At 39.6% G+C, this 27,729-nt stretch overlaps 1 protein-coding gene across 9 annotated transcripts in view; it reads right to left on the reverse strand.

Annotated features, from left to right (window-relative positions):
- The window catches only part of NEK4 (NIMA related kinase 4), a 50,602-nt gene that overhangs the window by 1,462 nt on the left and 21,411 nt on the right, over positions 1 to 27,729 (reverse strand). For 3 of the 9 annotated variants that reach the window (XM_049640673.1, XM_049640672.1, XM_049640667.1), the window contains 3 exons: positions 27,439 to 27,572; positions 9,466 to 9,516; positions 1,822 to 2,887 (listed from right to left, as the gene is read on the reverse strand). In XM_049640673.1, the coding sequence (XP_049496630.1) occupies positions 2,795 to 2,887; positions 9,466 to 9,516; positions 27,439 to 27,572 (278 nt within the window). In that variant the 3' untranslated portion in view covers positions 1,822 to 2,794. Of the gene's footprint in view, positions 1 to 1,821; positions 2,888 to 9,465; positions 9,517 to 27,438; positions 27,573 to 27,729 lie in introns of those variants that run through there. The other 6 variants (XM_049640676.1, XM_049640668.1, XM_049640671.1 and 3 more) reach the window with 4 other exon arrangements.

Here is a 27,729-nt window from a genome sequence, read left to right on the forward strand (position 1 = left end):
TGCACTTGTTCTCTATACTTGGAACATTTCCCCTCAGATACACAGGACTTGTTCTTTACTTTCATTCAGGTCTCTACTCGGATGGGACTATAAAGAAGCATCTCCTACTGCCCTGTCAAAATAAAGTGGTATGCCCCATCCTCTATGCACTGATCTATCTCACATTACATATTTTTCATTGTTGCCACCCCCCCTCCACAGAATGTAAGCTCCATGGGAGGGAACAGGGATCTTGTTTGCTCACTGCTGTTTGCCCAGTACTTCTAAGAGTTGGGGAGACATTGTAGGTGCTCAGTAAATAGTTAATGAATGATTCAGAGGTGCATTGCCATTAGTCACCTGGTCTACTTAAGTTTAATTAAAACTAAAATTAAAAATGGAGTCCTTCAAACTAGCTACATTTCAAGAGCTCAAAAGCCATATATGACCAGTGGCTACCTTATCACAGAATACAGATACAGAACATTTCCATCATCACAAAACTACTGATCAGGTCTTCTACAGGTTTGAATAATAGAGAAAGGCAAGTGATTGTGTTTGTGCATAACAATCTTTACTAAATGCCCATTGGACTGTTCCCTCTACTGGCTCATCTACTGAGCCACAAGGAAGAACAATCCCAAGAAGTAAAAGTTAATGCAGGTCATATTCAGTAACCACACTGCAATGACTCCCGCCCCGCCAGACAGAGAGCATGTGAGTGAGCACCAGCAGGGAAGGGGCAGCAGGAGAGGGAAGGAGAGAATCGTAAGCAGGCTCCACGCTCAATGCAGAGCCCGATGTGGGGTTCGATCTCACTACTGACTGAGATCATGAGTCGGACACTTAACCGACTGAGACACCCAGGTGCCCCGAATTTTTTTGGCTTTCTAAATACATGTATCCCTACTTTCCAAAAGGTCGTTTCACGCCACTTCACTTTTCTGCAAGTCTTACGTTACTACAGCAATGGCTTTTTTCATAAAAGCAAAAATCCTCTTCAGATTTCTTTCAACAAAAACAAGTACTACTGTAGGTCTTAAGTGTGAAGAACTTTCAGAGAGTGGGAGATACTCTGTTTTTCACCATTTCAGCTTACCAAAGGTTTCATAGGACTGCTTTTTGGGGGTAATGAGAAAATATGTATATGGAAATTAAGGAATATTTCTTAAGGAGAAAACCACAATTACTGACTATTTACAAACTGTCAAAAGTATATCAAAGTCTGAAATATGGTCAAAGGTATAATGAGAAGAAAATTCATACTGTTAAAGGTGTTTTATATTTAAGAAAGATAAAAAATGATTAAGCACTCAAAAACCACAGAGTAACCAAAAGATACTGGGATGAAAACCAAAATGAATGTTTAGACAAAATAAAACTATACAGAATGGGAATAATAACATATGGGGGAGAATTTTTTAATTCTAAGAAAATATGTACATTATACAAATTAGAAAACTTAACTAAAACTGATGTTTCTCCAGAAAGATGTATTCATAAAACATGCAAGAAACGGTGAATAGTTCAGAAAGACCCACCCACAGTTTGCCAAGGATTTGCCTCAGACTGGGACTGGGATGAGACGGTTTTACTGTTGAGTTCTAACAAACCCTTCAAAGTGAAAATAAGAGATCTCAGAAACCAGGCTATGAGCACCTTAAGGACAGGGAGTAAGTGTTTTCCTCACCACCATATCCCCAGCTCCTGCCAGAGCACCTGACACAGAGTAAAAACTAAAAATCTGTTAAGTGGCTAGAAAGGGAACATTTCATTAGAGTATTTTATGTGTGTGTAATTTTCAAAGAAGGTAAGATAACACTTTATATTATAAAAAGTGAAAACGTTTCCGGAACAGCATTTATTTTTAAAGTCCCTCGAATACAAAAGTGAAAATTTACTAATCAAGACTTTTATTTTATAAAAACAACTTATTTCCCACATGGGAATTACTCCTCATTAAACAACTAATAAAATATGTGATATACAGTCATACATTTACAACATGGGAAGACAACCAATAATTTGACAGACAAAAAGACAAACTTCAGGAGGTAAGTATGTCCAACATAACTAAAAGGAGCTGGACTTCACTTACAAATTGCTTAACTGGAAAAGGAATTCGTGTTTTAGAAATGTTTTCACTGATGAAAAGTTACTCTAAAAAAAGCCAGCAGAAACATGGATTTACAAAGCCAAATTATTTTAGTTTCAATTCTTGCATATCCTAAATGAGGTTCATATTAAATGAAAATAAAAGGTTTATTAAACATCCATCAATATATAAAAAAGGAACTGCTCAATTACTAGATACTACATATTCTTTATATCTACTCCCAGAATCATGAATTGATTTTCTTAAAAAAATAATTTTTCAACTACCTAAGGTTATTAACAATGACAACTCGCATCACTAGACATATTATGTCACTTATTTATCCTATTACTTTTATCACTATAGTGCAATATAAAACTTCCAATCCAATATTTTATGGCCCTTACGTATCAAACTAATTAGTACCTTAGAAAAATAAAATTCTAAATATAAAGTTGGTGGTTTAAGGCTCAGTAAACAGTAACCAAACAAAAGTCTTATAACAGATTTTCTTCATCAAGAGTAAGATTAGCCACAGATTTTTTTCCTTTGTTTTGTGACATTGCTTCATTTTACTCTGTTCCATCCCATTTTTTCCCCAGTTAAAAAAAAAGATATAAGGATGTTGAATGGCCTCCAGCCATTATTATGGGTTTGTTTCTGTTTAAGCCAAAAACCTTTGAAAATAGGTCTTTAGTTCTGGCAGATTAGAATAAATTATCAAAAATTCACATTTTCTTCAAAAAATTTCAACTGGCGAGCTTTCACACTGTAAGTTGTGTATTTTTCACCCATGTGCTCCTGCAAACGTACCTAGTGGAGAAACAAAAAGAAAATCAGTATGTAGTAGAAAAAATATTTTTTGCAATTTTAGAAGAAAGGCTTTTCAAGAAAAAAGAGAAGGGCTTTTCTTTAAAAAAAATTTTTTTTTAATGTTTATTTTTGAGAGAGAGACTGTGAGTGGTGGACGGGGAGAGAGAGGGAGACACAGAATCAGAAGCTGGCTCCAGGCTCCAAGCTGTCAGCACAGAGCCCAACACGGGCCTTGAACTCACAAACTGAGATCGTGACCTGAGCTGAAGTCAGCGGCCCAACCGACCAAGCCACCCAGGTGTCCCAAGAAGGACTTCTTAAGCATGATACCAGAGGTGGAAACCACATGGGAAAATGCTATCATTTAAAAAACATTTGAAACTTCAAGATGTCAAAAAATTGTCATGAGATGTTAAAGAACAAACAATACAGTGGGGAAAATTTGCAACATACATACCAAAGAATTAATACCATTAATATAATATAGAGCCCTTGGGGGTGCCTAGGTGGCTCAGTCCGTTAAGCATCTGACTCTTGGTTTCACCTTAGCTCATGATCTCATAGTTTGTGGGATTGAGCCCTGTGTTGAGCTCTGCATTGACAGTGTGGAGCCTGCTTGGAATTCTCTCTCTCCCTCTCTCTCTGTCCCTCTCCCCCACTCTCTCTCAAGAAATCAAACTTTAAACAGCATAGAGTTTCCCTATTTAAAAAAAAAAAAATAGAGCTCTTAGAACCAGTAAAACACATAATATTAGAACATTAGAATTAGTAAAACAACAAAATCAATCTCATAGATAATTCAGCAAAGGCATTTACAAATTAATACAAATAGCCAATTAAAACAGAAATTTCAATCTAATAAAAAAAAATACATACAATGTGACACTCAATATATGCCTGGAATTAAAATAACACCTAACAATATGTTAAACAGATGTCACACACCTCCTATCCAGTGCACAGAGAAGGACACAATATCACTTTTGTGGTATTCCTGCCAAAAATACAGAATCTGAATCTATTTAACAGGAAACACATCAAATCCAAATGGAGGGTCATTTTATAAAACATGGCCAATACTCTTCAAAAATGCCCTAACTGTCCCAGATTAGATGAGACATAACAAATACAATCCCAATTGGTTCCACATCTGGCATGATGGCTTGAAGAGCTCTGAAGACCCCCTCCTCACTGAAACTGGTGAAAATTATTTTCTAAACTAACCATTTAAAGTCTCTGGAAGCGGTCCTGAGGGCATACAGCAAATAAAGACACTTTTTTTTTTTTTCTCAAGAAAATCTACCAAAACCCATTAAGAACAGTGAGAGCGGGTGGTATCTAAGCTAAGATCAAAGGCCTCCCTCCCCAGTCCCAGCTGAGTGAGACAAAAACTCTACACCAAACTGTAGCCAACAACACAGGGTTCCCTTTCCATCAGCTCCTAGTCCAAAGGCAATCTTCCTGGGAGGGGCAGGACATCATATCTCATCCTGCCCCCCCACATCTGTGGTTAAGGATAAATTTTGAGAGAGTGCAGCCAAGATGTGGGAATTTCCTTTTTATACCAGGTTAGACTTGTAGGATGGAGGCTGTACCTTGGGAGCAAGGCCAATGAAAATACTGGGGCCCCAGTCACCTTTGCCCCAGACCATAAAGTGAAAATCCCATGCTCAGGTGAAGCATGCCAAGAAGACCAGCCCTCCCCGCCACTGAGCTTCTAAAGTAGGGGTATCACTCATAGACAAGTATGCTATTGTCTTTGCTCCCAGCTGTGTTCCGAGATTTTTCCTGGGGTGAGAAGCAAGACCTAAAACAGCACCAAAACTTTTCCTTAATGGACTGACCTCATTTAGAACAGAGTGGAAAAACTCAAGCCTACAAGTGCTCTCAAAAACTGGAAGTAGTGGTGAATGGCAACTAGGAGGAGACTGGTAGAGTCACTGGGTGTATAGGCTAAACTGTGGGCAGCCTACTTTGATGGAGACAACTATGAAGCTGGGAGGAACCCTCCCCCACCCCCACCCCGCCCCCCACCCTGGGGTCAAAACTAATTTCAAACACTGACCCTGGGAACTATCCCAAATTTTACTGGATCAGTTTGTGGAGCAATGTGTGCCCCAGGACATTGTTGGAAACAGGAGAGCCATCAATTAGCAACTAAAAAACCTTAACAGCTAAGGGAAGGACAGGGAGAGTCAAAAGAGTTCTGCAAAACCCACCATCATCCCAAGGTGGCTGTGGATACAACCAAGGCCTTGCCAGCTGAGAGGCAACATCAGATTTACATTGTGGAGACATGAAGAAGGGATAAAATAGACTTTACTAAAAAATTCAGCCAATCACTAAAGAAGCAAATAATAATAGCAACTCTCCTCCCTGGGGAGGCCAGTGCCCAGACTTGTACAATATACTTTCTGAAATGTCCAGTTTTCAATAGACGGTTATAAGACACATACACTGGGGGAAAAAAGAAGGCAAGAGAGGCACTACCTGGGAGAGTAACCAGATACTAGAGTTAACCAGCAAAGATATCATCAGAAACATGTTCACAGAACTAAAGAAAACTATGATTAAAGTAGTTGTAAGAAGAGCTAAGTGGAAATTCTGGAATGGAAAAGTATAATGACAAATGAAAAACTCAAGAGGGGCTCAACAGTTTATTTGAACTGGCAGAAAGAAAAGTAAGCGGGCTGGAGATAGATCAATATATAATTGATAATCAATATATAATATCAATATATAATTCACATTATAGATTGATAGATCAATATATAATTCTTTGATTATACAATCAAAGAACAGGGAGAAAAGAAAATGAAGTGAATATCACTTCAGAGAAAAGTGGGACTTCACTCAACACACCAACACATGTATAATGGGACCATCAGAAGGAGAAGAGCGAGAAAGGAGCAGAAAAATTACTTAAAGAAATAATGGCTGGGCAATCCCTATCAAAATAACACCAGCAATCTTCACAGAGCTAGAACAAACAATCCTAAAACTTGTATGGAACCAGAAAAGACCCCAAATAGCCAAAGCCAAATCTTGAAAAAGAAAACCAAAGCTGCAGGCATGACAATCCCGGACTTCAAGCTATATTACAAAGCTGTAATCCTCAAGACACAGTATGGTACTGGCACAAAAACAGACACTCAGATCAATGGGACAGAATAGAGTGTGGTAGGGTCCTTTCCCTCAGGAAAGAAAAAAACCTCAAGGTAACCTGGCTATATGCGTATGTGACAACATCCCTCACAATCTTGTAACATGAGACCACTTAATCAGACTACATGTTTGTGTGTTACCATATATGGGAGACAAGGAAGCAAAAAATATATAAAAAGCTACAGCATGTGGCATTCGGGGCTCAGTTCTTTGGGAACCCAACTGAGTGGTGCAGGCAGGAATAAAGTTGCTTCCTGGAAAGAAAAGCCTTGGTGTCACGACTCTGTGCGAGAATCCTGCTACATTACTTGGGGGCTTGTCCGGGATTCAGAGACGGTTCATTTCCTCCTCCTTTGCCACCAGGGATATGGACCTCGGAATGCCGGGAGAGGCAGCCTTGCCTGGTGCCAGCAGACCGCTTGATCTGCAGGAGACTAGCCCTCCCAGCATGCCGGGGCGAGGACCCCGTGTGCCCCAATGGAACTCGTGAGGCCCAGACACCAGCTCAGGGAGTGCCACCTGGCAGACTGGTAAGAACCTGGGTTCGTTTTGGCACACCTGCCCCCAAGAGGCAGAAGGGGAGCCTGATCACCTCCCAGAGTTGCCCTAGTAGTTCCACAAATTCCACAACTCTAAGGCACTGGGTAGCAGATTGTGGAGTCGCCATGTGACTGTGTGTGGGGACTTGTCTCTCATTCATTTCCTGGGTTAATGACTATGATAATTAGAGCCAACCGTCTCTGGTTATTCTACCTCAAAACAGGGACTTTAAGGAATATTCCCAAGCAGCTGCCGAAACTCCTTTTGTTTCAGGGAAATTCCCTGTCTTCTCCAGACTGACACGGACTGCCCAATTCCACTGGTGGAAAACAAAACAGAACAAAACAAAACAAAACAAAACAAAACAAACCTGGAGTCTGCTCCTCTGTCTGAGCTGACAAGAGTTAAAACTGGGAATTCTCTTTCTCTGCCTTTTGCTGGCACCTCTCCTCTTCTGCCTTCCCTCCCCCACCTTCTTTTCTGTACCACTTTGGGGGTGGCCGGCATAACTGGCTCCTCAATGCCTTAGGCACCATCAGCTCCTCCTCCCACCCTAGAGGTTGTGGAGTGAAGACCACCCACTTCAGATTTCCCCACTGGTGCCCCAGATACAAATAGACAAGGGGGAACAAATTGATTAACTTTTAAATGGACACAGATGGAACACATTTGGTATTTAAATGGATTTAAGTTTTTTGGTTTAAAATAGACATGTCTTTAGAGTTATCAGCATTAAACATATAAAACTGTTTTCTAAAGGTCAAGTAAGCTCTTTTATCTCTGTTGCAATTTGTCAGCAAAAAGGTGACTTAAAATGATGGTTAATTTTGTCTGTCTCAAAGCTTTCACGGGTAATTGTTAAGATAGCTTTCAAAGTCTTTGGTAACCTAAAACGTTAAAGTTTGGCTTGCATGATAAATTGAGATTGAATTCATTGGATATCTAAAGAGATAAGAGGCTAAAGCACTAATTACTAGATGTAGGTTTGTGCTTCTGACTTGTTGCAGAGAAACTCTAGACATTTGGATCTATGGGAAAACATGCTTTATCCTTACTGGATTCATAATTTTGCCATCTAAAAACATTCAGATGTAACATCAAGTTCACAATTGGTTACTACTTAGTTTTCACTGGAGACTAAGGTTTCTAAGAGGTAAAATTCTACTAAATGTAGTTAAAACTAATAAAAATAAGACAAGCAACTCTGTATCTAGAAAAGCAGGAGATATGAAAGAAAGATATAAGAAATGGAAATATATTTTTGTTGAAGGTAAAAGAAAGTAATTTTGTTCTAAATGGGACTGGTTATTTGGAGAAAAATGACTTGGACAAAATCTAAATGTAAAGAAAAATTGCAGAAAGTTCATGAAGGAAAATCTTTAAAAAGAAATTTTATGTGTGGTCAGGATGGACTAAGGTTAAAATAAATGGATTTTAAAAGTACATTGGGTTAAGATTAAATTCCTCCTCTTTTGACCCAAAGGCCGAGAAAATGATAGCAATACCCTTGGTGCCAGCCTCCAAATCCTCCACATTTCTGTTGTTCCTGTTCAGCAGAGGACTGGATGCCTCTGCCGTATGAGGGATGGGTGATATATGAAGGGCTTTTACTAAGGTACATGGGAGCCATTTTACTACACTTAGCCCACTGTATGCTAAAAATGGATATTCACACGGCTGAAACATATTTATGTGAGCATTGTTGAAAAAAGGGAATAGACCTTGACTTTGGCCCTTTAACCCCCTCCCTCAATGGCCAATGATCAATATGGAAGTTACTGTTGGGCCAAAATAAAATTAGTGCATCCTACAACAACCAGGAAAGTCTTGCTTGGTCACAGTCCATACCCCAAGGTCCTGCAGGCAGGAAATGGAGGGGTAAGAAAAAAACAGGAAAGACCAGGTCAGCTCTTAGAGGTGGGGTCAAGCCTGGGTAAGAATGACTATTCTCAGCACCTCCTGAGACTGGCAGGGCTTTTGGCTGCCAGCTGCAGAGCCAGCCAAAATGCAGGACAGGAGATGAGGTTTCTCCTGGCCAGCTATAGGAAATTGAGATAAGGGACAACTTTCTTCCTTTTTCCTATAGATGGTTAATTCCCCAACCAAGGCCATTACTCCTTTGGAATGCATTATGATTCGTTTTCTTTTGTACAAAGGTTTGGCCCCAATACAAATTGGAAGAGGGAACCTGGCCCCCAAAGGGAAATATCAATGACAATACTATCCTACAATTGGACTTGTTTTGCAAATGTGAAGGGAAATGGGGAGAATTCCCCTATGTTGTTTTTGGGCCTTAAGAAAAAAAATTGAGATATGTGTAAGCAATATAAGGTGGATCCTAATTTTTTTTTTAATTTTTTTTAATGTTTATTTTATTATTTTTGAGACAGAGAGAGACAGAGCATGAACGGGGGAGGGGCAGAGAGAGAGGGAGACACAGAGTCCAAAGCAGGCTCCAGGCTCTGAGCCATCAGCCCAGAGCCCGACGCGGGGCTCGAACTCACGGACCTCGAGATCGTGACCTGAGCCGAAGTCGGACGCTTAACCGACTGAGCCACCCAGGTGCCCCAGGTGGATCCTAATTTAATGGCAACCCTTTCTGAAGTCCAGCAATCAGTGGGGGAAGTAATTAAGGGCCCCTTACCTGTATCTAAAACAGACCTAGGGAAGGAGGAAGGGAGTTCTTTCACCTCAACCTCCTTCTCCTTGGGTCCTCAATCTATTAAATATATATATATGTGTATATATATATATACACACATATATATATATTTAATACACATATATATATACTTATAAACATATATATATATATATATATATATATATATATACACACACATACACACACAATTCTGCTCGCTGCTACTCACCTTATCCAGGCCCTCCTCATAATGTAACAGGCATGTTTGCCTTACAAGAAGCTAGAATGCCAGAAGAAAAAACCTTTATATTACAAGATTTAAGACAGATAAAAGGAGATCTAGGTAAATTTTCTGATCAGATAAGTATATAAGGGCTTTTCAGAACATTATGTATGTTTTTGAGTTGAACTGGAAAGATATAATGCTTTTGTTAAATCAGACTCTTAGTGACACAGATTTTTGGAAAAAAAACTAAGGAAATCTAAGATTTAGCCCTTAAATTATGCTAAATTAGCCACTATTTTACAAACACAAAATGAGAGCCCGATGGCATTCCTGGAGAGGTTGAGGAAGGCTCTCATTAAATATATGGCTATCTCCCCTGACACCCCTAAGGCTGAGATGGTTTGAAAGGACAAATTTGTCACTCAATCAGCCCTAGATATTCAGAGAAAATGCAAAAATTGGCTGTTGGCCTTGAAGGGACCCTGGAGGAACTCTTACAAGTTGCCAATTGAGTATATTACAACCAAAATTAACAAAACAAAACAAAACAAAACACAAAACAAAACAAAAAACAGAAAAGGAGGCTTAAAAAAAAAAACCTGAGGCCTTAGTTGTGGCCTTCCGTACTACGTCAGATCAGACTTCCCGAGGTCCTGGCACCAAGTGCCATTTATATCGCCATTCAGAGCACTAAAATGATGAGAATGTCCTCAGAGGGGACAACCAAAATGAAAACCCCATAAGCCATGCCCCTTCTGTGGAGACAATCACTGGAGATCTGAAGGCCCTCGGGGACCTCTATCTGTGAGGGCTCAGATAACCAATGTCCCTGGGAGGGACTAACTGGAGTCTGGGGCTCTTCATGGTGGCTCCCCTAAACAAACTGTCTATCAGAAACCCAGAGCCTCGGGTAACTCAGGTAAATACAGAAAGAAAACTGGTTGATTTCCTTCTTAACACCAGAGCTACCTTTTCTGACCTCCTTTCCACTCCAGGCCAACTATCCAAACACAGCATGACGATTAGAGGTATCTCCGGAAAACTGCTAACTAAATTTTTCTCTCAGCCCCTGGGATGTATGTGGGGAAACCTAATTTTTTTTCTCATTCTTTCCTGATAATGCCAGAGAGTCTTACTCCCTTGCTAGAAAGGGACATTATAACTAAAATAGAGACTATGGTGCTACCAACTCCAGGACAGGTAAACAATATGTGAGTTGTTGGAAATTACTGGATATGGTAGACTGTAGATACCAGGGTTCAGAAAAATAGTTTGCCTGCTATATCAATTATTAAAGGAGACTCCCAAAAAAATAAATAAATAAACTGGGGTCTGACTCCTAGATACCGTCTCCAGCCCTTGGTTACAACAGAGCAAAGCAATTACTATTACCAAGCTCACAGAAATAAAAGATCATTAAAACACAGGATCAGGCCTTTCATTTAGGGAGAGGCAAAACTTATCAAATGACCCAAAGGATGTTTACTGGGAAAAAAATTTTTCAAAGAGAGTTCTGAAAGTAGTATCAGCCTGTGAAGTATGTCTTAAAAACAATACTTTCAACCACAAACTTGCTCTCCCAGGCAATCAAGGAACTGGAGGCTATCCAGGAAAGACTAACAATTAGGTTTCACTCATATGCCAAGGTCAAAGGAATTCCAACATCTGTGGGTATGGATTGATACTTTCACTAATTGAGTAAAGGCCTTCTTCTGCAAGACAAAAAAGGCATAAAAAGCAATAAAAGTTTTGCTTTATAAAATAATACCCACTTTTGGCTTACCTAAAATTTTGCAAATTAATAATGATAAATGGCTGCTTTGACTCTTTCTCTAGCAGAACTCCTGGCTCTTAAAAAAGTTTTATACCTCAGGGCGCCTGGGTGGCTCAGTCTGCTGAGCATCCGGCTTCAGCTCAGGTCATGATCTCGCAGTCTGTGACTTCGAGCCCGGCATCGGGCTCTGTGCTGACAGCTCAGAGCCTGGAGCCTGCTTCGGATTCTGTGTCTCCCTCCCTCTGCCCCTCCCCCACTCATGCTCTGTCTCTCTCTGTCTCAGAAATAAATATACATTAAAAAAAAAAGTTTTATACCTCAAAATAAATCAGACTGTCTGCTTATACTCAGCAAAACTCTAAATAACACCTCACAAGCGGTATATGATTTAAAAAATTTTTTTTAATTAAATTAGGGCCAAACTCTTGGAAATAGAGCCACCATTGATTACTTATTACTCCTGCTCTTCCATCACCTGGGTCATGAGAGATTCCCTGACATATGTTGTTTACAAAGTCAGAGTCTCTCCTAGGTTGTTTGACAGGTTTGGAAACTGTAGACATTATCTTAAGATGCCACCTTGTTGGTCAGTATAATCTTTACTTTGCGTTCTTCTCTTTGTGTCTGCTAATAATTATGCCACCTCATGCCTGCCAGCCTTCCTGTAGAACCATACTGTGGGCTACTTGACCGACCCTGGGGTAGACTCTAACTGCTGTACCCCCACACTGTCTCTTATCAGCTTAAAAAAGCTAGAACGGTCATCATCCCTGTTTCCTAACAGCAGGTACAGGCCCTATTCTGGAGGAGAAATAAATAGGGAAAGGGTTAACATTAGGCAGGGAGAGATAGGGAAACTTCAAAAAGCAGACTACAGCTGCAAGTGGGAGGCTAAAGAAGTAGATGGGGTTCTCCCTTTATAAAATCCTTTTTGGGTGCCTTCCCCCCATTATCAAGGGCATAAGGGGGGATCTAAATGAGATAGGCAATCTAACTCTAAGACAACAGATGCAGGCCCTTGGCTTTACCCTAACCACCTTACACCACTGGGTCAGGGAGCGATTACCTGTGAATCTGACCACAGATGCTCACCCCTTTAGACCAGGAGATGCAATATAGATAAAGGAGTGGAATGTCCAGCCCCTAAAACCCCTCTGCAGGGGCTCGTTCACTGTCGTTTTGTCCACCCCTACTGCAGTAAAGGTAGCTGAAGTGGGTCCTTGGATTCACCACAAGCAGAATGAAGCCAGCATCTCAAAACTGGGAGTGCATTCCTAATCCACCAATGCTATGCAAGCTGACCATATGAAAAAAGCAATCCGCAATTCCAGAGGCTCCAAGAGACTACAACCCTGCTTTAGTCACTCCAGAAGCTGACTAATGTAGGCACGGCAGAAGCTTGAGGAATCGATGGTCCGATGAAACAAAAGACTGTGCTTATTTTCTATGTTTCCGTACTGTGATGCACTGTCATGCCTTGTTTCTCACTATTATTGTGATTTGTGCTCTACTCTTTGCCATAGGATTGTCCAAGGCCACCCCAGCCAGCTGGAAATGTGAGAGATTTCTGTTAACACTCACCTTCCTTTTGTGGATAGGATACTTCATTGGTACCAACATGGGGAAACAATGGCCATAAGAGACTAAAAAATTCGATTCCCACAACTTTATAGTAAAACAACATACCCCAGTCCTACTACCAGGGTTTGGCTCTCAAAAGCTCAATTACTGGGAAAAACTATCTTGCCTAGTGGGGAAAAAGTTCATCATCGTCTCTGTTAAAAACTTAACATGCCTAAGCCAAAGATTTTATAACTCAACTGCCCAGAAAACCCAATGGTGGGGGACCCCAGATCACCTTGAGCCAGATCAGATCCCCACCCCTTGTTTAACTTCTCTCACCTCTGAGAGGTCTGAGACAATATCAATGCAGCCATCAAATGGCAGGCCCCAGGTGGACTATACTAGATATGTGGAAAGACAGCCTATATAGTACTTCCCTCAGTCTGGTCAGGGTCATATGTGCTGAAAACTATTCATCCATCTTTCTTCCTGTTTCCACTTGACAGAGAGAAACATTTGAGAGTTCAAATGTATAGGGACAGGAGACTCAAAGGAAGAAGCGTGCCTTACAAACTGGCAATTAAAAAGATGATAAATGGCCTCCCAAGTGTATAATCCATTATTATAGCCCTGCCACCTGGCCAGAAGATGGGTCTTAGGGTTACCACACTCCCATTTACATGCAAATAAACCACATAATGAGACTATAAGCAGTTATAAAAATTGTAACCAATAAAACTGCCAGAGCTCTTAACTTACTAGCCAAGCAACAAACCAAAATGTGCCATGCTATCTATCAAAATCGCTTGGCCTTAGATTACCTACTTATTTCTGAGGGAAAAGTTTGTAAAAAGTTTAACCTAAGCAACTGCTGCCTACAGATAGATAACAAGAAAAAAAGTCATAGAAGAGATCACAAGTCAAATAAAAAAGACTGCTCATGTCCCTGTCCAGACCTGTAACAGTTAAAACCCCGGGGAGTTATTTGGAAGATGGTTTTCAACTTTCAGGGGATTCCAAAGTCTCATAAAAATTATCCTCCTAATTCTGGGAGGTTGCTTAATCCTCCTACCTTGCTTGGGTCCCCTGGTCTGCCTCCAGTCTCACTGAGGCCATAATTAAAAAAAAAAAAAAAAAAAAAAAAAAAAAAAAGGATGGCCACTCATATAATGATGTTATAAAAATATAAACCTCTAAATCAAGATGATGTTCTTTGACCCAAAATAGAGGGGTCCGAGCATTAAAGTGGGGAAGGTGGTAGGGTCCCCTCCCTAAGAAAAAAAATCTCAAGGCAACCTGACTATACGGCCTATATGACAACATCCCTCATGACCTTGTAACATGAGACCACTTAATCAGACTACATGTTTGTGTGTTACCGTATATGGGAGGCAAAGAAGTAAAAAATATATAAAAAAGTATGCCACGTGGCATTCAGGGCTCAGTTCTTTGGGTACGAACCCAACTGGGCAGTGCCAACAGGAATAAAGTTGCTTCCTGGAAAGAAAAGCCTCAGTGTCATGACTCTCTGCATGAGAATCCTGCTACAAGAGAACCCAGAAATGGACCCACAAACATATGGCCAACTAAATCTTTGACAAAGCAGGAAAGAATATCCAATGGAATAAAGACAGTCTCTTCAGCAAATGGTGCTGGGAAAACTGGACAGCGACATGCAGAAAAATGAACTTGGACCACTTTCTTATACCACGAGAAAAATAAACTCCAAATGGATGAAAGACCTAAATGTAAGACAGGAAGACATCAAAATCCTCAAGGAGAAAGCAGGCAAAAACCTCCTTGACCTCAACTACAGCAACTTCTTACTCAACACGTCTCTGGAGGCAAGGGAAACAAAAGCAAAAATGACCTATTGGGACCTCATCAAGATAAAAAGCTTCTGCACAGTGAAGGAAACAATCAGCAAAACTAAAAGGCAACCAACGGAATGGGAGAAGATATTTGCAAAGGACATATCAGATAAAGGGTTAGTATCCGAAATCTATAAAGAACTTATCAAACTCAACACCCAAATAACAAATAATCCAGTGAAGAAATGGGCAAAAGACATGAATAGACATTTCTCCAAAGAAGACATCCAGATGGCCAACTGACACATGAAAAAATGCTCAACATCACTCATCATCAGGGAAATACAAATCAAAATCACAATGAGATACCACCTCACACCTGTCAGAATGGTTAACATTAACAACTCAGGCAACAACAGATGTTGGCGAGGATGCAGAGAAAGAGGATCTCTTTTGCACTGCTGGTGGGAATGCAAACTGGTGCAGCCACTCTGGAAAACAGTACGGAGGTTCCTCAAAAAATTAAAACTAGAACTACCCTATGACCCAGCAATTGCATTACTACGTATTCATCCAGGGGGACACATGCAACCAATGTTTATAGCGGCACTATCAACAATAGCCAAAGTATGAAAAGAGCCCAAATGTCCATCAATGGATGAATGGATAAAGAAGATGTGGTATATACATACACAATGGAGTATTACTCAGCAATCAAAAAGAATGAAATCTTGCCATTTGCAACTACATGGATGGAACTGGAGGGTGTTATGCTAAGTGAAATTAGAGAAAGACAAAAGTCATATGACGTCACTCATATGAGGACTTTAAGAGACAAAACAGATGAACATAAGGGAAGGGAAACAAAACTAATATAAAAACAGGGAGGGGGACAAAGCATAAGAGACTCATAAATATGGAGAACAAACAGAGGGTTACTGGAGGGTGTGTGGGAGGGGGGATGGGCTAAATGGGTAAGGGGCACTAAGGAATCTACTCCTAAAATCATTGTTGCACTATATGCTAACTAATCTGGATGTAAATTAAAAATACATATATAAAAAAATAAAAAAAGAATGAAATCTTGCCATTTGCAACTACGTGGATGGAACCAGAGGGTATTATGCTAAGTGAAATTAGTCAGAGAAAGACAAGTATCATATAACTTCACTCATATGAGGAATTTAAGGTACGAACAGATGAAAACAAGGGAAGAGAAGCAAAAATAATATAAAAACAGGGAGGGGACAAAACATAAGAGACTCTTAAATATAGAGAACAGAGGGTTGCTGGAGCAGTTGTGGGAGGGGGGATGGGCTAAATGGGTAAGGGGCATTAAGGAATCTACTCCTGAAATCATGGTTGCACTATATGCTAACTTGGATATAAATTTAAACAAACAAACAAATAAATAATAAAATACGTCTAAAAAAAAAGGAAATAATGGCTGAAAACTTCCAAATGTATTGAAAAACACTGATCTACACATCCAGGAATCTCCATGAACTCCAAGCAGGATCAACTCAAAGAGATCTACAGACACATTAAAGCAAAAGTGCTAAAAGCCAAAGACAAGGAAACAATCATGAAAGTGGCAAGAGGAAAACTGTATCACTTATAAAGGAACTGAAATAACATTAACAGCTAACATAAACAACAGAGACCAAGGGGCAGTGGAATACTATATTCAAAGTGTTCAAAGAAAAAAAATTGTCAAGCAAGAAGAATCCCATAGTCAGTAAAGCTGTCTTTCAAAAATAAAAGGTGAACTAAAGACATTCCCTGGTGAAGAATTTGTGGCTAGCAGACCACTTTACAAGAACTGTTAAAGGCAGGGTTGCCTGGGTGGCTCACTTGGTTAGGCATCCAACTTCAGCTCAGGTCATGATCTCATGGTTCATGGGTTCAAGCCCTGCATCAGGCTCTGGCTGACAGCTCAGAGCCTGGAGCCTGCTTCGGATTCTGTGTCTCCCTCTCTCTCTGCCCCGCCCCCTCTTGCTTTGTCTCTGTCTCTCAAAAATGAATAAACATTAAAAAACTTAAAAAAAAAAAAAAGAAAGAACTACTACTAAAGGTAGTTTATCAAGCTGAAATCAAAAAGACCCTAGACAACAATTTTAATTTACATGGAAACATAAAAGCACTACTTTGAGGGGAGGTTATGGAGAGGATGTGACCTCTGGTTCACTTGTGAACCTAATCCTGGCAACTAGAGGTTCCCATCCTCTCCTGTCCTTGGAATGTACATTCCATTTGCCTTCCCTACTCCCAAAGGCTGCCCAAGGGCATAGCCTTGAGATAGTGATGTGGTGTTGAGACCATCTGGACAGTATATGTGATTGAACTCAGTTAATATAACATATAATATATATATATATATGTATGTATATATATATATATGTATGTATATATATATATGTATATATATATATGTATGTATATATATATATATATATATGTATATATATATATATGAACTTCTGAGATTTGGCAGGTAGGTGTGGAGATCTACTCATCCTGTGGCTGCCCAAGACAAGCCTCATATGTAAGTTCCCTTCCTTATTAAAACTGCCACCTACCAATGTGGAGCGTTTGCCTCTTCCTTCCCCCTCTCTCTGCCCTCCTCCTACCAGGGGCCAATTTCAGATGACACCTCAGAGTAATTATGAAAATAAAACCTAATATATATGTATATTGTTTTTCCTTTCTTCTCGGAACTGATTTTAAAATAATTATACAATACAGGGTGCCTGGTTGGCTCAGTCGGTTAAGCGTCAGACTTTGGCTCAGGTCATGGATCTTGCAGTTTGGGCGTTCCAGCCCAGCATCAGGCTCTATGCTGACAACTCAGAGCCTGAAACGTGCTTTGGATTCTGTGTCTCCCTCTCTCTCTGCCCCTCCTCCACTCATACTCTGTGTTTCTCTCAAAAATAAAAAAAACTAAAAATTTTTTAAAAAGTAATTACACAATATGTATGAAAGCGGGCAGAGGAGAAAGCACCAGGACTTCTCCTCACATGGACAAAAAACTGCCCTGACAAAATGCCTGATGTAACTATATTGGACCTCTGCAGTCTATTAAAGACTTGTAACTTCCAGGGGAAGGCTGGTAAATTGTGGTTAATTTCAGTCAATTTCAGTCCCTAGCACCCCCAAGCCTGGTAGCAGGCAGCTGGGTGGGCAGATGTTCCTGGAGCAGTCTGCACACAGCTTGTGGAGCCAGGGTAGGCAATAAGAACTTGTCCTCCAAGTCCTGGGGGTCTGTGTACTAACAGATGATTGCTTCTTCTGCTCACAGAGTTGCAAACACAGAAGCAGGCAACCACTGTTGCAGCCCTCAGTGACAGTTACAAACCTCTCCCCCTCCAGCTGATGCAACTCTCAGGGGATTTGAAGAGACAGATATATGTGTATAGTGGGAGTCCCAGAAGGGGAAGAAAGAGAAAGAGAGATTTGAAGAAATAATAGCCAAGATGTATGAAGTTTTAACAAAGACATGAATATAAACATCCGAAAGTTCAATGAACTCTAGGATGAAACAAACAGTTCTTACCCAGACACATTATAATCAAACTGTTGAAAGCTGAAGAGAAAGGGAGAATCTTGAAAGCAGCAATAAAGGAGCAACTTATCACATACAAGGGATCTCCAATATGATATCAGATTTCTCATCAGAAGCTTTGGAGGGCGGAAGACAGTAGTGCAGTATTTTCAAAGTGAAACAACAACACAACACAAAAACCCAACTGTCAACCAAGAATCTTTTATCTGGCAAAAATGTCCTTTAAAAGTGAGGGAGAAAAAAACAGTGCCATTTGCAACAACATCAATGAAACTTGAAGGCATTATTCTAAGTGAAATAAGTCAAACAGAGAAATACAAATACTGTATGATCTCACTTATATGCAGAATCTTAAAAAAATGAACTCTCTAGGGGCTCCTGGGTGGCTCCACTGAGTGTCCGACTTCAGCTCAGGTCGTGATCTCATAGTTTCTGAGTTCAAGCCCCGCACCAGGCTCTGTGTTGACAGCTCAGAGACTGGAGCCTGCTTCAGATTCTGTGTCTCCCCTTCTCTCTGCCCCTCTCCCGCTCGCACTCTGTCTCTTTCTGTCTCTCTCAAAAATAAACGTTAAAAAAAATTTTTTTTAATGAACTCTCTCTCTCAAATAAACAACAAAAAAATTAAGAATACCAATTACTCACTAAGTCTTTCAAAAAACAGAAGGTGAGGGAACACTCCCCAACTCATTCTATGAAGCCATTATTACCCCGATAACACAACCAAAGACATCACAGAAAACTAAAGACCAATATCTGGTAAGAATATGACAAAAGAATCTTCAACAAAATACTAGAAACATGACTCCAGTAACATAGAAGTAGTAGTATGACCAAGTGAGGTTTATCTCAGGAATGCAAGGATGGTTTAACATCCCCAAATCAATAATGTTACACACCCTATCAACAGAATTAAAAACAAAAACCATATGATCATTGAAATAAAAAGCATCTGACAAACCTAATACCTTTTCATGATTAAAAAACAAAAAAAAAAACACTCAACAAACCAGGAAAAGAAAGAACCTTCTTCAAGCTGATAAGTGGTATCTATAAAAACACACAGGCAACTAATGGTGAAAGACTGGATGCTTTCCCTCCTAGATCAGAAACAAGTCAAGGACCTCCACTTGTACCACTTCTACTCAATACTGTACTGGAGGTTTTAGCCAGGGCAATGAGGCAAGAAAAAGAAGTAAAAGACATCCAGACTATAAAGTAAAGCTAACTCTATTCACAGATGATGTGATATTATATAGAGAAGATTCCAAGGAGTGCACAAAAAAAAAAAAAAAAAAAAAAAAAAAGAGTATTAAACCCAATAAACAAGTTAAGCAAGGTTGCAGGACACAAGGTCAAGATTTCCAAAATCAAATTTATTTCTGTGCATTTGCAGTAAACAATCCCAAATAAATATAAGAAAATTCCATTAAGATCAAAAGAATAAAAACTCAGGAATAAATTTAACGAGAGGTATAAAACTTATGCTCTGAAAACTATAAAACATTGTTTAAAGAAATTTAGATCTAAAATTTAATAAACATAAAATCACCTCATGTTTATGAACTGGAAGTCTTAACTCTGTTAAGATGGTAATACTCTATATAAACTAATCTGCAGGTTCAATGCAATCCCTATAAGAATCCCAACTGGCTTCTTTGAAGAAATTGACAAGCAAATTCTAACATTCATAGAATTATAAGGGACCCAGAATAGCCAGAACAATTTTGTTTTTTGTTTTTTTCAATATATGAAATTTATTGTCAAATTGTCCATACAACACCCAGTGCTCATCCCAAAAGGTGCCCTCCTCAATACCCATCACCCACCTCCCCTCCCTCCCACCCCCCATCAACCCTCAGTTTGTTCTCAGTTTCTAAGAGTCTCTTATGCTTTGGCTCTCTCCCACTCTAACCTCTTTTTTTTTTTCCTTCCCCTCCCCCATGGGTTTCTGTTAAGTTTCTCAGGATCCACATAAGAGTGAACACATATGGTGTCTGTCTTTCTCTGTATGGCTTATTTCACTTAGCATAACACTCTCCAGTTCCATCCACGTTGCTACAAAGGGCCATATTTCATTCTTTCTCATTGCCACGTAGAACGCCATTTTGTATATAAACCACAATTTCTTTATCCATTCATCAGTTGATGGACATTGAGGCTCTTTCCATAATTTGGCTATTGTTGAGAGTGCTGCTATAAACATTGGGGTACAAGTGCCCCTATGCATCAGCACTCCTGTATCCCCTGGGTAAATTCCTAGCAGTGTTGTTGCTGGGTCATAGGGTAGGTCTATTTTTAATTTTTTGAGGAACCTCCACACTGTTTTCCAGAGTGGCTGTACCAGTTTGCATTCCCACCAACAGTGCAGGAGGGTTCCCGTTTCTCCACATCCTCTCTAGCATCTATAGTCTCCTGATTTGTTCATTTTGGCCACTCTGACTTAGCCAGAACAATTTTGAAAAATAACCAAGTTGGAGGATTCATCTATCTTGATTTTAAAACTTACTACAAATCAACAGTTAACAAGACTGTATGGTACTGGCATAAGGACAGACACAGATTAAAGGAGCAGAATTGAGAGTCTAAAAATAAGCCCAAGTGTATATGGTCAACTTGTTTCTTTTTTGACCAGGGGGCAGAACAGTCTTTCCAAGAAATGGAGGTCAGACAACAAGATAGCCACATACATAAGAATGAAGATGGACCTTTACTGCATACAATATACAAAAATTAACTCAAAATACATCAAAGACCTAAATACACAGATTAAAACTACAAACCTTTTAGAAGAAAACATAGAGGTAAACCTACATGATCTTGGATTTGGCAAAGGATTCTTTGATGACACCAAAAACACAAGTAGCAAAAGAAAAATAGGGGCGCCTGGGTGGCTCAGTCGGTTGAGTATCCAGCTTCAACTCAGGTCATGATCTCGCGGTTTGTGAGTTTGAGCCCCACGGTGGGCTCTGTGCTGACAGCTCAGAGCCCGGAGCCTGTTTCAGATTCTGTGTCTCCCTCTCTCTCTGCCCCTTCCCTGTTCACGTACTATCTCTCTCCATCTCTCAAAAATAAATAAACATTAAGAAATAAAAATAAAAATAAATTGGACTTCATCAAAAATGAAAATTTTTGTGCTTCAAAGAACACTATCAAAAAAGTAAAAAGACATTCTCCCATTCCCACAGAATGGGAAAAATATACACAGATCATGTATTTGATAATATGACTTGTATCTAGAATATATAGACAATTCCTATAACTCATTAATTAAAATATAAATAACTCAATTTAAAAATAGGCAAAGAACCTAAGTAGACATACCTCCAAAGAAAATATACAAATGCAAAGTAATATATGAAAAGATGCTCAACATCAGTTGCAATCTGGGAAATGCAAACCAAACCACAATAAATACTACTTCACACTTGCTAGGATGGCTATAAACCAAAGGTCAGATAATAACAAGTGTTGACTAAGATGGGGGGAAATCGGAACCCTCTTACACTGGTGGTAGAAATATAAAATGATGCAGTTGCTTTAGAAAGCAGTCTGGAATTGGGGCGCGTGGGTGGCTCAGTTAAGCATTCGACTTTAGCTCAAGTCATGATTTCACGGTCCATGTGTTCGAGCCCCACATCAGGCTTTGTGCTGACAGCTCAGAGCCTGGAGCCTGCTTCGAATTCTGTGTCTCTGTCTTTCTCCGCCCCTCCCCTGCTCATGCTCTCTCTCTCAAAAATAAATAAGCATTAAAAACAAAAAAACAAAAAGCACAGTCTGGAAGTTCCTCAAACATTTAAATGAACAGTTACCATGTGACCCAGCAATTCCACTCCTCATTATACATCCAAGGGAACTGAATCCACACTGAAGCCTGCACACCAATGTTTATATCAGATTTAGTCACAATAGGCAAAAGGTGGAAACAATCCAAATGTCCAACAACTTATAAAAAAATTAAACAAAATGTGGCATATCCACACAACAGAACACTATTCAGTTGGAATGAGGTACTGATAAATGTTCCTGTACACATGAACCTTGAAGACATTATGCTAAGTGAAAAAAAGTCACAAAAAACTATATATTTTATATGATTCTATTAAATGAAATGTCCAGAAAGGCAAATCTATACAGAAAGAAGGCAGATTTAGTGGTTCCTTAGGATTGGAAGGAAGAGAAGATAGAGGGTCAATAGCTAAAAGTACAAGGTTTCTTTTTAAGGAGACAAAAATATTTAAAATTGACTGTAGTGATATATGTATTTGTGAATATATTAAAAACCACTGAAGTGCACATTGAAAATAATTTTTAACATTTACTTATTTTTGACAGAGAGAGAGAGAGAGAATGAAAGCAGAGAAGGGGCAGGGAGAGAGGGGGACAGAGGATCTGAAGCAGGCTCTGCACTGACAGCAGAGAGCCCAGTGTGGTGCTCAAACTCATGAACTGTGCGATCATAACCTGAGCCAAAGTCTGACGCTTAACCAACTGAGCTACCCAGGTGCCCCTGAAGTATATACTTTAGTGGGTGAGTTGCATGGTATGTGAATTATATCTTAATAAAGCTATTAAAGGGGCGCCTGGGTGGCGCAGTCGGTTAAGCGTCCGACTTCAGCCAGGTCACGATCTCGCGGTCCGTGAGTTCGAGCCCCGCGTCAGGCTCTGGGCTGATGGCTCGGAGCCTGGAGCCTGTTTCCGATTCTGTGTCTCCCTCTCTCTCTGCCCCTCCCCCGTTCATGCTCTGTCTCTCTCTGTCCCAAAAATAAATTAAAAACGTTGAAAAAAAAAATTAAAAAAAATAAAATAAAATAAAGCTATTAAAAAAAGTAATCCTTTATTTAATGACAATTGAGTTGAATCAACTGAATCCTAGAACAGAATGATTTTTTTTTCTTTTGCTATAAAGGATATCAGTGACAACTCATGAAATTTAAATAACGTCTGTAGATTAGATAATGGTATTATATCAGTGTTAATTTTCTGAATCTGATCACTGTGCTGTGGTTATATAAGGACATATTCTTGTTCCTAGGAAATAAAATGAAGAATTCAGGGGTGGAGGGACATCATGTCCACAACATTCTCACAAATGGACAGAAAAATAATTGTACATATGGAGAAAAAGAATAATGAAGCAAAAGTGGTAGAATAGTAATGTTAGGGAATATAGATGAGTATTCAGGAATTCTTAATACTATTTTTGCAACTGCTAGTCTAAAATTATTTTAAAATAAAAAATTAAAACAACACAACAAAGTCATCTAGTATTAAATTGCTGGAGAAGTGACATTCAGTGGCTGTCCAGAGCAATGGCCCAGTTTGTTCATAACCCTGCAGAGAAGGCTCCAGTGCTGCTGTGACTTACTCGAAGCACTGACTGGCCACATTTTGGCACTATGCTGAGGCTGAACTAGTTCCTCCCACCAGTCTTTGCTGAGATCCCTACTGCTATTCAGAGCTTGAAAAAAAGTCAAGAGTGCTAAACTGACAGCTTCCAACAGCTCACAGTCAAGGAAGCTCTGCTGAATAGACTAGAGCGGTAGCCACTGAGGTGTGGACGTGTTGTGTTGTTTTTAATTTATTTAAATCCAAGTTAGTTAACATATAGGGTAATAATGATTTCAGGAACAGAATTTAGTGATTCATCACATATAACACCCAGTGCTCATCCCAACAAGTGCCCTCTTAATGCCCATCACCCATTTAGCCCATCCCCCGCAATACCCCACCAGCAACCCTTACTTTGTTCTCTATATTTGAGTCTTTTATGGTGTGCCTCCCTCTCTGTTTTTATATTATTTATGCTTCCCTTCCCCTATGTTCATCTGTTTTGTTTCTTAAATTCCACATGAGTGAAATGATATATTCCTTTCTCTGACTTACTTTGTTTAGCATAATACACTTTAGTTCCATCCACATTGTTGCAAACGGCAAGATTTCATTCTTTTTGATCACCAAGTAATATTCTATTGTATATACCACATCTTCTTTATCCATTCATCAGTCGACGGACATTTGGGCTCTTTCCATACTTTGGCTATTGTCGATAGCACTGCTATAAATATTGGGGTGCGTGTGCCCCTCTGAATCAGCATTTCTGTATCCTTTGGATAAATACCTAGCAGTGCAATTGCTGAGTTTAGGGTTGTTCTATTTTTAATTTTTTGAGGAATGTCCATACTGTTTTCCAGAGTGGTTGTACCACTCTGCATTCCCACCAGCAGTGCCAAAGGGTTCCTCTTTCTCCACATCCTCACCAATATCTTCACCAATATCTTGTTGTCTGAGTTGTTAATGTTAGCCACTCTGACCAGTGTGAGGTGGTATCTAATTGTGGTTTTGATTTGTATCTCCCTGATGATGAATGATATTGAGCATCTTTTCATGTGTCTGTTAGCCATCTGGATGTCTTCTTTGGAAAAAAGTCTATTTGTGTCTTTTGTTCATTTCTTCACTGGATTATCTTGTTCTTGGATGTTGAGCTTAAGATTTTGGATACTAACCCTTTATTTGATATGTCATTTGCAAATATCTTCTCCCATTCTGGTGGGTGCCTTTTAGTTTTGCCGATTATTTCCTTCGCTGTGCAGCTTTTTATCTTGATAAGGTCCCAATAGTTCATTTTTGCTTGTTTCCCTTGCCTCCAGGGACATGTCAAGTAAGAAGCTGCTACAGCCGAGGTCAAAGAAGTTGTTGCCTGTTTTCTCCTCTAGGATTTTGATAGCTTCCTGTCTTACGTTTAGGTCTTTCATCCATTTTCAGTTTATTTTTGTGTATGGTGTAAGAAAGTGGTCCAGGTTCATTCTTCTGCTAAGTCATTGTCCAGTTTTCCCAACACCATTTGCTAAAGAGACTGTCTTTTTTCCACTGGATATTCTTTACTGCTTTGTCCAAGATTAGTTGGCCATACAATCGTGGGTCCATTTCTGGGTTCTCTATTCTGTTCCCATTGACCTGTGTGTCTGCTTTTGTGCCAGTACCATACTGTCTTGATGATTACAGCTTTGTAATACAGCTTGAAGTCTGGAATTGTGATGCCTCCAGCTTTGGTTTTCTTTTTCAACATTACATTGGCTATTCAGAGTCTTTCCTGGTTCCACGCAAATTTTAGAATTGTTTGTTCTAGCTCTGTGAAGAATGCTGGTGTTATTTTGATAGGGATTGTGGTGTGGATGTGGTTTTATGTCAATGAGATCATAGGTAAGCATGGCATCGTTGGCTATAATGTTTGAAGACCAATCTTTAAAAAAATTTTTTTTTTGACGTTTATTTATTTTTGAGACAGAGAGAGACAGAGCATGAACGGGGGAGGGTCAGAGAGAGAGAGACACAGAATCCGAAACAGGCTGTAGGCTCTGAGCTGTCAGCACAGAGCCCGATGCGGGGCTCGAACTCACAGACCACGAGATCATGACCTGAGCCGAAGTCGGCTGCCCAGCCGACTGAGCCACCCAGGAGCCCCATGAAGACCAATCTTTAACATCTGTTTATATTTGGTTTATTATTTGAGTGTTCTTGGACCATGTGTGTTCAGACTAGTGTCTGGATAAAATAAGATAATGCATCAAAAACAATATAAATAAATTGGTGGAGAAGCAACTGTATTTCTAGGAATTTAAGGCTTCATTGTCATTGCTATTATTATCACCAAACAACTAGAAATACAAATATTTAAAAATAAAGCTAGTCAAAAGAATGTTTGTTCAGGCACTTCTACTACTTTGAAAATTTTCTGTTTTTTAATTTTTTTAACATTTATTTATTTCTGAAAGACAGAGCATGTGTAGGGGAGGGGCAGAGAGGGAGACACAGAATCTGAAGCAGGCTCCAGGCTCCAAGCTGTCAGCACAGAGCCCAACACGGGGCTTGAACTCATGGACAGCAAGATCATGACCTGAGCCGAAGTCGGACGCTTAACCAACTAAGCCACCCAGGCGCCCCTACTCTGAAAGTTTTCTTATGCAGGTGTGATGTAATGCAGTTGACTCACTGGAGAATAATCTACATGACCCAAAGTGAGTGGTCATCTCAATCAGGAAATAGCCCTGCGACAGTAGGAAAAGAGCAAAGGCCTCAAAAGCACAGGATCAATCAAGTGATTGTTACCACAAGAAGCTGACTATGCTTCTAAGCTCAGTTGTACCATTATGTAAAAATTACATGTTACAAAACTGTGTACAGTATAATTCTATTTGGGCTTTAAAACAAAACAAAAAAAGCCTATGATACATATATGGATGTGATGGATGTGTATATACACAGCAAACTACAGACAAATGCATAGAGGATAAAAGGCAGTATAGAAACAGTGAGGGTAGAGAACCTAAGGAGGCTTCACGCTGTTAGCGCAGACCAGAGCCCGATGTGGAGCTCAATCACATAAACCGCGAGATTACCTGAGCCGAAATCAAGTTTCAGATGCTTAACTGACTGAGCCACCCAGATGCCTCAAAACTGGAATTTATTTAGAGCAAGATCCTATATCATTCTAATAAAAATCCCAGCTAGGGATTCCTACCCGCTAGGATGGCTGTAATCAAAATGATGACACTAACAAGAGTTGACAAGAATGTGGAGAAATTAGAACCCTCATACATTGCTGGTAGGAACGTAAAATGGTGCAGCTGCTTTGGAAAAGAGTCTGGCAGTTCTTCAAAACGTTAAACGCAGACTTTCCATATGATTTAGCAATTTCCACTTCTAGATGCATACCCAAGAAAAATGAAAACCTATGTCCACACAAAAAACTTGTACACAAATGTTCACAGCAGCATTACTCATAATAGCCAAAAAGTGGAAGCCTAAGTGTCCATCAGCTGATGAACAGATAATCAAAATGTGGGATAGCTACAGAATGGAATAAATAGCATTTGACCATATAAAACAATGAAGTATCTGATATATGCTACAACATGGATGAATCTTGAAAACATTATGCTGAGAGAAGCCAATCACAAAAGACCACATGTTTTGTATGATTCCATTTAAATGAAATGTCCAGAACAGGCAAATCTACAGACACAGAAATATCAGTGGCTGCTTAGGGGTGGAGGGCTTGGGGACAATGGAAAGTGACGATACAGGCTCTCTTTTGGAGGTATTAAATGTTCTAACATCAGCTGTGGTAATGGCTGTACAATTCTGTGAACATACTAAAAACCACTGAATTGTATGCTTTAAATGCGTGAAATGGATAATTTCAAAAGTCTGTTAAAAAGAATTCCATCGCACAAGCAGTTGACACATTAGGCTGATGGGACACTCACCTCTCTCTCCACTTCATCCTCCTCTTCCAAAAGATCATACACCTGCTCCAAAAGTTGAATCCCCAGGCCCTGGATTACATCAGCTCTCAAGACTTCAACTATTCTTCTGATCTTTTCAGAACCTGGCATGATAGCTAAAAAGAAATAACAAAGATAGGGAAAAATAAACACTTCACTGCAACAAGAACATGTTTTTGTAAAAATCTTGTCATGTTAAGATTTTTTTCACTTTGACAAAAGCTTGGTTTAAGCACTTCATGTATTTTTAATGACTACAAATGTATACATGAA

The sequence above is a fragment of the Panthera uncia genome, chromosome A2 (assembly GCF_023721935.1).
Source record: "Panthera uncia isolate 11264 chromosome A2, Puncia_PCG_1.0, whole genome shotgun sequence".
Taxonomy (NCBI): domain Eukaryota; kingdom Metazoa; phylum Chordata; class Mammalia; order Carnivora; family Felidae; genus Panthera; species Panthera uncia.